Source organism: Fukomys damarensis, unplaced genomic scaffold (genome assembly GCF_012274545.1).
Source record: "Fukomys damarensis isolate Sample0158 unplaced genomic scaffold, DMR_v1.0_HiC HiC_scaffold_16, whole genome shotgun sequence".
NCBI lineage: Eukaryota > Metazoa > Chordata > Mammalia > Rodentia > Bathyergidae > Fukomys > Fukomys damarensis.
The window spans coordinates 15,384,405-15,396,193 of NW_022900928.1; the positions used below are offsets into that span (position 1 = coordinate 15,384,405).

The window sequence follows — 11,789 nt, forward strand, 5'->3', positions numbered from 1 at the left end:
TAGCAAGACTCTGTCTCAAAAACAAAACAAAAGAAAAAATTCAGATACTAAAAGATATATATCATATGAGTCCACTTGTAAGAAATTTCTAGAATAGGAAAGATAATAGACATAGAAATTAAATTAGAGGTCATCAGGATCTGGAGATAGAAAAGAATGAAGTTTTGTTTTGTTTTGTTTTTGGTACTAGGGATTGAACTCTGGACCTTGCGGCTTGCAAGGCAGGCAGCAGGACCACTAAGCTAAATCCCCAGCCCCTGCGGATTTTTTTTTAAAGCAAAGAAATAAAGAAAATGAAGTAAAGAAAATAAGACTCCCAAAAGGTATAAAATAAAATTTACCTGTGATTTTACTGCCTAGGATAACTGGGTACCCTGTCAGCCTTTTTTTCTTGTTCTTTTCTTTTTGTATTTATATTAAGTATAAGAACTCTGGAACTCAAACCTTTAGGGTTCAAATATGCACTCTGTCATTTGCTAGCTGGAGGACATCTCTGTGCTATTTCTTTTTTTCTTTCTTTTGTACCACAGGCCAAACTTGGGACCTTGTGATATCGAGGCAGGAGGTGGAACCACTGAGCTAAATCCCCCGGTACTTATTTCTATTTTATAAAATATAAATAGTAGCACAACTCAGTCAAGTGATTAATTTTTGTATTAAATTAGGTAATGTTTAAATGATTAGCACAGTGCCAGTATCATGGTAAGTGCTTGATAAATAATAGTGTATCTATATCTATCTACATTTATCTACCTATATCTATCTTTATAACTACAATTATGGGTTTTTGTTTTTGTTTTCATTTTTTTTTTTTTTTGATATAGGGTCTCACTATGTAGTTGAGACTGACCTGGAACTCACTATGTAGCCCAGGCTGGTCTTGAACTCACAGCGATCCTCCTGCCTCAGCCTCCCGAGTGCTAGAATTACAGGGGTGTACCACCACGCTCGCCTATAACTACAATTAGAAGCTGAGGATGTAGCTCAATGGTACAGCACTTGCCTAGAATGTACAAGGCACTGGGTTCAATTCCAGCACTGCAACTTGTTCATTTTTGTTTTTTGGCTTTTTTTGGTACTGGGGATCAAATTCGGGTCCTTGTGCTTGAGCAGCAGTTGGCGGAACCACTGAGCTAAATCCCCGGCCCTTTAGCACTGCAACTTCTAAAATATTAAATGATATATAATGTATTGTTTGTATCCTACTGCATTTGTCCATTCAGGAAGCTATAACAAAATACAGTAGTATGCTAAATATGCAAGTAATTTCTGTGAGAGTCCCACAAGATGGGCAAACATTTCTCATAACTTTTAACTTGATAAATGATGTCTTGTAATGCTGGTACTGAGGCCCAATGTCACATGATCACAAGTGAGCCCATGGTTCCCTCCCCCTTCCTCCTCTTCCTCCTTTGTCCTCTCTCTCTCTCCCTGTGGGATTGTGAGTGACATCTCCCAACAGGAGAGGTTATGGAGAAGATCTCATCCACAGTGGAACAGAAAAAGGTGGAAGAAATCCTCACTTCAAATGAGCTTAGCGAGATGCGTAGTAAAATGTGACATGCAAGCAACTGCAAAATTTTGTAGAAAAGCACCACCCAAGTGAGTGATGAATCTGCTTAACAACACCGCGATGCCATATTTCCACAAAATCCTCAAAAGCAGGCAAAAGCAAGCATCACTGGACAAGTTCCTTGTTAAAGTTGTGCAAAGAGAAAAAGATTCCACTGAGGTAATAGTGTAGATAGCAGCAATTGTGTTAGTGATAGCACAATACCCCCCTTCTCCCTCACACCAGACACAAAGGTTGTCAAAGATAAGTGCAGGTTAAATTGTTTATTTTTCTTTATATTTTGTATTTTCTTCATTATTTTGTATTATATTACAGTATTGCGATTATTTTAATGTGAATATTTTGGGGTTGTGGAATCATGAGTTTCCACTATTTCTTAGGGGGAAATGTGCTTCCGTATACAAGTGCTTAGATTACAAGCAGGTTTCTGAAACAAATTATGCTCACAAACCAAGGTTTTACTGCACCTTAGACTGGGGAATTTATAAACAGCAGACATTTATTCCTACAATTCCCGAGGCCAGGAAATCCAAGATCAAAGCACTAGCAGGCTCTGAGTCTGGTGAGGGATTGGGCTTTCTCTGTGGTCTCACGTGAGGAGAGAGGCACCTCTTTTTATAGCAGCAGTAATCTTGTTCCTGAGGGCAGAGCCTGATTCACCTAATCACCTCCTCAAGGTCCCACCTCTTCCTAGGATCCCACTGGGGGTTAGGATTTTTTTTTTCCTTTGTCCCTAGGAATTGGACCTTTCACTTGTGAGGCCGGCAGCAGAGCCACTGAGCTAAATCCCCAGCGGGGATTAGGAATTTTGAAAGGACGCAAACTTTCAGACCATAGCACCTCACCTCAATTTCTGGATTTAAGGACAAGTTATTTTAATCATTGCATGTTTCCAATACTATGGCTATAGAAGTATTTATTCAAGCCCATCCTTGTTGAACGTGGAGGTAATTTTGAGTTTTTCATTGTTTTCCTAATGCAGTGGAGCTTCTCTGCTCGCATCTCCCTGGCAGCCACGGTCTGACGTGGCCCTGCCAGTCCTTGAGGCACTGAGATGCACCTGGGGCGGCGAGCCCGCCTTCTAAACTCCAGCGCTGCTCGTGCTCGGCGTTAGAAGACGTGGGGGATCGTCCTGCTCTGAGACTTTGTCTCCTCCGTGCAAGGAGAGCGTTAGAGAGCATGATCTCAGGGTGCCCGTTCTGCTGTAAGGCTGTATGAGCGGATCATCCTCTACTCAACCATGGATTTATTTCTCCAGTCTGATCCGGGCCTTCCTCAGGGCTGTGCGTGCTCACTCTCCAGCGTGTTTCAGCTTCTATTCTTAGCAGCGTGATCTTTAAACAAGGAATAGATTTGTGCTTCTGTCTCATCACAGATGCATGCAGCTCGTGCTGGGCTGTTTTCATTCTTCACCAGCCGTTCATTCACATTAAAAAGCAATGGCCCATTAAGGAAATAAATGGATGCAGCTCCTCCACCGACGGAGATAAGGACTGTAGCTCCCGCCCGGGAAGGGAGGGGAGCATCTGACACTCGGCTCCCCGGGCCTTGGCTCTGCCTGACTCAGCTGTACGTGAGGTCAGGGGAACCTTGGTTTCATACCTCTCTCCACGCCCCACACAGCTCGTTCTCTGGCATGGGCCAGGGATGCTATTTGGTAGATAGTGGTTTTGATGGTGATGAGTAATTAGCATTCCAGACGAGAAAATCATTGTTTATCCTGAAAGAAGGAGTGGACAGGGATGAGACTTTGGTCCTCCAGGAGTTCTCAACCTTGGCCATGACTCAGAGTCACTGAGTATTTTAATGTACAAGTTCGGATTCTGGATCCCTAACCTCAGAGAGGTTTCATCGAGCAAGTATGGACAGAATCTCATGTCTATTCAATTTTCTTTTTTTAGGGAGCTGAAGATTGAACCCAGGACTGCACACATGCTAGGCAATCAATCATTCTACCACTGAACTATGTCCTTAATGTTTTTATTTATTTATTTTTGGTACTGGGGATCGAACTTGGGACCTGAGCTAAATCCCTGGCCCTTATTTTTTATCTTTTGAGATAGGGTCTTGCTAAATTTCCTAGGCAGGCCTGGATCTTGCAAACCCACCTCACACTTGGGAGCAGCTGGGATTGCAGGCATGTAGCACACCCCTGACTTTTAGTTTGTTCATTTTATTTATTTATTTTTGTTTGTTTTTGAGGCAGGGTCTCACTATGTAGTTGAGCCTGACCTGGAACTCACTATGTAGCCAAGGCTGGTCTCAAACTTGCAGTGATCCTCCTGCCTCAGCCTCCAGTGCTGGGATTACAGGCGTGCATCACCACGCCCAGTCTCAAAAACTTGACTTTTTTTTGTTTTTTTTTTTTGGTGCTGGGGATCGAACTCAGGACCTTGAGCTTGTGAGGCAGGAAGCGGCACCACTGAGCCAAATCCCAGGCCCTAGTTTCTTCATTTTAAAAGACACTGAAAGGGGTATTCAGATACACATCCTAGGTAAAGACCATTGGCATATAGGGTGGGATCTATACATTTTTTTCCTTCCTTCTCCCCCAACTCCTTTTCTTGTGCTGGGGATTTAACCCCTGGACCTCACATAGGTAAAGCACATGCTCTACCACAAGCTACACCTGTAGCTCAAAGCTGTTGATTTTGAGACAAGTTCTCCCTATGTTCCTGTGTTGCCTAGACTGGCCTTGAATTTGCTGTTCTCCTTCCTCAACCTCCTTAGTAGCTGGGGTCGCAGGTTTGAACTGCTGCACACAACACAAAATATCCCATTTTAAAATACTGGCAAGCAGTACAAAATTTCAACAGGGCTGGGGGTGTAGCTCAGTGGTAACGCACTTGAACAAGGCCTTGGGTTCCTGGGTTCAATCCTGGAACTGCAAAAAACAAACAAAACAAAACAAAACCAAAAAAGCAAAAGAAAAAAATCGAATTATAGGCCAAATACTATCTACTAAGCAAAAATACCCTGTATCTGCCCACTGAAACGTCTTGGCAACATGTTAGCTAGACAGTCACACAATTTAAGTAAAAAATGGTGCAGTCAACAGCCCTCTTGACCGGCTACATCAGACTGTCTCTACCGTGAACCTCTTTGGGGTTCCGGATAAAACCCAGCTGGGCATGGCACCAAGTGCTCTAAGCACAGGAGTTGGGAAACTAGTGTCCTAATAACTTGCTAGGTGACACTGGGAAAGAGATTTCCTCTTCACTCAGGATTTCTTTCTGTAAGGTCTGGCTGTAGAGGGTCAGGGGAAGATTCTCAGCCTTCTTTCCAAGGTTCTAGTCATTCTTCTCATTAAGATTTCCTATTATCCACCAGCTACCTGAGAAGAAAATGTTTCAGATTAAATTGAAAATTTGACTATTATTGGCTTGAGCGACAATTAATTCATTCTCTCTCATTTTAGTAGTACTGGGGATTGAACTGAGGACCTCACATATTCTAAGCAAACACTTGAGCACTGAGGAACTGAGATACATTCACAGCCTTTTTATTTTTGTTTTTGTTTTTTGAGGCAGGGTCTCATTATGTAGTTGACACTGACCTGGAACCCACTATGCAGCCCAGGCTGGTCTCGAACTCACAGCGATCCTCCTGCCTCAGCCTCCTGAGTGCTGGGATTACAGGCATGAGCCACCACGCCTGGCTACAGCCTTTTTATTTTTGTTTGTTTTGTTTCATTTTGGTACCGGGGATTGAATTTGGGTCCTTGGCTTGCAAGGCAGGCCACCTAACGGCTGAGCTAAATCCCCGGCCCCAGCCTTTTTATTTTTGAAGCAAGATCTTTGTAAGTTGCCCAGGCTGGGTTTGAACTTTGTGATCCTCCTGCCTTAGCTTCCTGGTAGCTAGGATTACAGGTTGGAGCTCTGTCCATATTCTGTCTTTTGTGATTTGTATTTTTTGCAGGGAAATGTTTTTGTGTGGAAGGCTTTGAGGCGGGCATTTTCTAGGGAGAGATAAAGCGTTGGGGGGGATAGAAGGTCTGGGTGAGGTGGCACATGTGGGCTTCTTTTTTGCTGGGCATCCTGTTTTGGGGCAAAACTTTTAAAAAGGAATAGAGCTGATATTGGGGACACTTTGAAGTAAAAAGCAACGTTTTTCATATTTACATAAAATATTTCAACTGATCTTTTTCTCCATAGTTTTACTCAGACAGAATTTACATATAATAAAATTCATCCATTTAAAGTGTTTTTATTTTTTTGGTACTGAAGATCAAACCCAGGACCTTACATGTGCTAAGCACACAGGTTACCACTGAGCTATTCCCTGTCCCCTAAAGTGTCTTTAAATAATCAATAGTTTTTAGTATATTTACAAATGTGTACAATCAATACCACTAACTGTTTTTTTGTTTTGTTTTGTTTTGAGATAGGGTCTCACTATGTAGTTGAGACTGACCTGGAACTCCCTATGTAGCTCAGGCTGGTCTGGAACTCACAGCGATCCTCCTGCCTCAGCCTCCTGAGTGCTGGGATTATAGGCGTGCGTCACCACTCCTGGCCTCTTGTTTTTTTTTTTTTTCTAAAGGAGATTAATCTCCCTTTATACTAGATTTATTTTTAGAGGGTAAGCTATTATTTGGTGAAATACTAAGGATTTAGTTTACTTTTCTTTTTCTGGTACCGGGGATCGAACTCAGGACCTTGTGCTTGCCAGGCAGGCATGGTATCACTGAGCTACATCCCTGGCCCACTATCTAACTGTGAACAATTTCATCTCCCTCAAAAGAATCTCTTATCCATTATCATTTGCTGTTATCTTGGTAAAAGCAGTCTACTTTCTATGTTTCTATAGCTCCTATTTTGAACCCTTTATATACATGGAACCACATAACATGTCTTTTAGCAGGGTGTGGTGGCACATACCTGTAATCTGAGCACTCAGGAAGCTGAGGCAGGAGGATCGCTGTGAGTTTGAGACCAGCCTGAGCTACATAGCGAGTTCCAGGTCAGTCTCAACTACATAGTGAGACCCTGTCTCAAAAACAAAAACAAAACAACAAAACAACATGTAGTCTTTTGTGTCTGTCTCCTTTTACTTGGCACAATATTTTCAAGGTTTGTGACGTCATTTCTTTTTATTGTCAACTAATATTCCATTGTATGAGTATACCATGTTTGTTTATCTGTTTTAGTCACTTTATTCATTACTGAGATACAGTATCCTACACTCACAAGTGAAAAGAGGAAAGGTTTCTTTTGGCTTACAGTTTATAGTTGGCTGTCTCCAAGGCAGGATGGTATGGCACAGTGACAAGGCAGACAGGAAGCACAGAGCATATAGAAAAGCTGGGAGTCCTTCTAGGCCTCTTGGCAAGTCACTGTAATATACCCATAATTTAATCACCTTCCAAAAGCCCTGCCTATGAGCACATAAGGATCTTGGAGGACATCTAGATAATATTTGTCCCCAGCCTCCAAGAGACTCGGGTCCATCTCTTTGTGCAAAATGCATTTAGCCCATCTCTAAGAGTCATCCAAATCTAAACAATTCTAGCATTGCTGAAAAGTCCAAGTTTAAAGTCTCCTTCGAGCCTTAAGGAAAACTCTTGGCTGCAAGTCCTTGTAAAATAAAAAAGAAGTTAAACACTGCCTAGAAACAAAGGCAGAGGAGAAACATTCTGATTCCAAAAGGGAGGAAGAGGGAGAGAGAACGTAACGGGGCCACGGCAAGACTGAGACCCATCAGGGCAAACATTAATTCCTGTTGCTCCACATCCAGCACCCAGGGCAAGATGCGATGAGACGTGAACTCTAAAGGGCGTGGGCAAGCCTGCCTTCATGGCTTTGCTGGTGGCCGTAGCTCTCATAGCTTTTCTCTTGCACTGGCTTTGTGCATTCCTTATGGCTTTCTTCAGACATTCCACATTCGTGGGTTTTGCAACTTCTTGGGGTCTCCAGGGCACTTTCATCTTCATTCTCATAGCTCGATGCTCTGTCCTCTCAGGGACACACGGCTTGAACTCACGGGCTTTCTTCTGACATCTAGGTGGATGCCTCCCTGACCCCACCACTCTTGCGTTCTGTATGCCCATAAGACCAAGACCACCTGGATGACATCGAGGTCTGCTTCCAGCCCACGCAGTAGCCAGGTTCCTTTGTAACATGGCTATCAAGGCCTGTTTTGTTTTTGCTTTTGGTACCAGGGATCGAACACAGGTCCTTGCATTTGAGAGGCAGGCTGCGGCACCACTTATCTAAATCCCTGGCCTATCAAGGCCTCTGAATGTCTAGATGGCTAATCACTGTGAAATAAATCCCTGGGAACAAATTCCTTATGGGACTATTACGGAGCACTAAGCCTTAGGCCTCTTTTCTCAAAGAAAAGTCTTTCACTTTTTAAATTTTGAGCTTTTCCAATGGTGGGATTTTGCTGATTCCTAACATGCCCTTAAGCCACTTTTTTCTAATTGTCCCGATATGAAGTACTTAATGCAAATATTTTCAGTAATCAATGTCTCCTCCACTGTCTTTTCAAACACTTTGTGGAAAAACTGAAAACTTTTAAAATGGGATGTTTTGCTTCTGATTTTCAGTATAAACCTGGTTAAAAGTCCCCAACAGTTTTTATGCCACAGTCTCAATTTGGAGCGCCTTGAAATTTCCTCACCGGATTAATTAGTCTATTATCCTTAACCCCAGTCTCCTGCAAAGTCTCAGGACATGAGCAAAATGTAGACACATTTTCTCAAAGCAAAACACATGTGGCCTGGAGTGCAGCAGCCAATGGAGTCTTTCTTCCCAACTGAAACCTATTGAGTCTGGTCTTTACTGGCTGCATTACTGTCAGCATTCTGGTCCTCTGAGCTCTGACAAGAAACTTCCATCAAGCTCAGCTTATGGTACTCTAAGGCTGTTTCTCCAGCCAGAATTTCCATATCTTTCCAAACTCCTCCCTTGAACTAGTTCCAAAGGCTTTTTGTCCCCGCCACCCCTTGGTACTAGGGGATTGGATTGAATTTGGGCCCTTGCACTTGCAAGACAGGCAGCAGAACCATTGAGCCAAAACCCTGGCCCTACTTCCAAAGGTTTTTGAACCAGGCACTCAGGTAGTGTTACAGCAATGATTCCACTCTTGCTGGCAGAATCTTAGTCACTTTTCTTGTTGCTGAGACACCATTCATAAATTGATGGACAATTTCTTATGTTTTGCCACTATAAATAATGCTGGAGTCAACATTCATGTCCCCTTTTTTTTTGTTTTTGTTTTTTAGTGCCAGGGATTAAACTCAGGACCTTGCACTTGCAAGGCAGGTGCAATGCCACCTAGATAAACCTTCAGCCCCTTTGTACAAGTTTTGGAATAGACATATATTTTCATTTCTCTTGGGGATATGAAACTGCAGTAGAATTGTTGTTTCATGGGAAGAGTTCTCATATATTTAACCTTTTAAGGAACTGTCATAGTTTTCCAAAGCAGTGATTCTGTTTTATGTTCCTGTTAGTAGTGCAGAAGCTTCCAGTTTTCCTAATATTCTGTTTCCCTAATATTCTCATTAATACTTATTATGATCTGTCTTTTTGATTAAGGTCACCCTTGTGGATGTGAAGTGGCATCTCAGTGAAAACTATGGATGACATTGAATCTGTTCCTGATTGGTTTGACTTTTGTCATCTGTTCATCCTTTGACTAACTGCTGTGGGCAGCTAGGAAAGTTAATGATCTTAAGTAGATCTGGAGTGACAGTAAGTCGCTCCCAAAGCATAGCGAGGGAATTCAGAGATACTATAGTGCTCCCCTCACCCATGGTTTGCTCACTGTAGTCAATCAGGAAATATTAAGTGAGAAATTTCAGAAACAAATCATTTGTAAGTTTTAAATTGGATGCTGTTCCAAGTAGCAAGTTTCAGAGTTGGATTGGTTCTATATATAGGGATTGAAATGGTTCAGAGCAGGAAGGGAAGGAAATCTTGGTTAGGTAGAAAAGCAGCTAAGCATAGATTTCTTGAAATAGGATCTTGTGAAAATGAGTTTTCTCCCGGAAAACTCTGTAGTCACTGGGCACACATATGTTCACCAGCTTGTATTTATAATTGCCTTCTCCTCTTTTCCTTTTATTGGTTGAACTATCACGAGGCTTAGATCCTCTGAGTGTTCTTCCAGAAGCAGAGTCACAGAACACTAATTATAATTGCTTTAGGACCAACACCTGATATTCCTCAACAAGTGACTGCGGTGGCTATAGTTGCTTTTGTTCTTTTTTTCCCTCCTCAGAGGATTTTTTCCCCCATTTATATGTCCTTTAGATTTGACCATCATTTCTAAGTCTTCCTGGAAGAAGGACTCTTTAGCTATGTTTTTGGTCTTGAAGGCTTATGAGAAATTACAGGACTAGATATACTGACTGATAGGCATTATGGGAAACATACCTGTCTCTTTTTTAGGACTTCTTGTTGATACAGGTTTCTCTTTCCTTTCTTTCCTATTCCTGTTATTGTGGCTTTTCTAGCCATTAGTGCAGGATAAAAAATATTTAAAAAATGCTGCTGGGGCTGGGAGTATGGTTTAGTGGTGGAACGCTTACCTAGTGTGCATGAGGCCCGGGACTACACACACGCACACACACAGTTTATAATTTTATTTTGCTCATAATTTTGTGGGTCAGGAATTCAGGAAAGACTGAACCGGGTTCTCTCTTGGGGTCTTTCATGCAGTTGCAGCAGATGCCAGCAGAGGCTGCAGCACCTGAAGGCCCTGTAGGGCTGGGTGTCCTCAAAGTATGGCTCAGACGGCTGGCCGATGATGTCTGGTGGGCGCTCAGGGGGACTTGTGACTATCATGTCTCCATGTGACCGTCTAGCGTGATAGTCTCATGCTAACCAGATTTCTTAGTTTCCCACAGCAAGAATCCCTACAGAACAGGTGAAAGCCGGAGGAGCTCTCCCAACCTAGCCTTGGAAATAAGGAAGCATCTTTTCTGCATCATTCTAAGGTTCCAAGTGAGTCACTAAATGTGTCCAAGAACGTGTTCCAGCCGGGCATGGTGGTGCACGCCTGTAATCCCAGCACGCAGGAGGCTGAGGCAGAAGGATCACTGTGAGCTTGAGACCAGCCTGGGCTACATAGTGAGTTCCAGGTCAGTCTCAACTACATAGTGAGACCCTGTCTCAAAAAACCAAAAAAAAAAAGAACATGTTCCAAATCCACTACAAACGCTTACTTCATGCCATCACTTTTTATGTGTTTTATATGTATTGTCATGTGTATTTATTAAAATATCCACAGAGATAGTGTTACTTGTCTTTATTTTAGAGAAGAGAAAACTGAGGCACAGATTTAAATTCACCCTCACACCCTTAGTGAAAGAGGTGGGGTTTGATCTGGTCTGGCCTCAAAGCCCATGGCCTTAATTATTACCCTATGCTGATTTCACTGAGAGTTGTGATTCCTCCTATATTTGGTCAAACTGATATGCACATAATCATTTTTTTATTCACAGTCACTGGCATGTAAACTCTGTCAACACATTCTAACTCACAGACATAATTCTTCCTCAGCTGACTTTTGCATACATGGTTTCCTTTCCCTGGAATACTTTTTTCCAATTACTTATCTATCTATAATATTTATTCCTCAGGTCTTCCCGGGAAGCCTTACTCGGACCACCCAACTCTGGGGTGAGGGCTTCTCCTGAGTTTACATGTCGCTTCTGTAGTTTTAGCTCTCATCACTATGGCTTATAAAGTGCTTGTTGTCCCAGCTGTCTCTACTTGACGCTAAACTCCAATTTTGCACAAGAAAGCATCTCTAGTTCGCAGCACAGCAAACACAACTTCGTCTCCCACACTCACACTCCTCACAGGCAATCATCGCACATTTTTCGCATACAAGCACAGCTAGGGAGACACTGTAGCTACACACACAAAATCTGTCACATCCGTCCTTGTCCGTGTAAGCTCAATCATTGATTTATTCCCCTTGCTCAAGCACTGTCACATTCCTCACACCCTGTCGCCAGCCGTAGCCCATCGCACACTGAATTACTGTGACAGCTGTAATCCTCAATTATGGCTGCATACTGTTTTTTACACCAGCACGATCACCATCTGCACTCAAACTAGGATGTTCTCTCCCACAAGGTGAGCTAATATGACGACAGTTCTATTTTTCACACACGCCGTCACACGCCATTACTTTTCATCCACATAATCCCCGACACACGCAATTACGGTCACACACGGCCCCGCTGCCGCCTTGGCCC

At 42.7% G+C, this 11,789-nt stretch overlaps 1 protein-coding gene across 1 annotated transcript in view; it reads left to right on the top strand.

The window, feature by feature from the left end:
- Positions 1 to 1,633: 1,633 nt before the first annotated feature.
- The window catches only part of Rras2 (RAS related 2), a 75,635-nt gene continuing 65,479 nt past the window's right edge, over positions 1,634 to 11,789 (top strand). Inside the window, exons 1-2 of the mRNA XM_033763916.1 lie at positions 1,634 to 1,732; positions 11,516 to 11,582. Of these exons, the coding sequence (XP_033619807.1) occupies positions 1,634 to 1,732; positions 11,516 to 11,582 (166 nt within the window). The remainder of the gene's footprint in view (positions 1,733 to 11,515; positions 11,583 to 11,789) is intronic.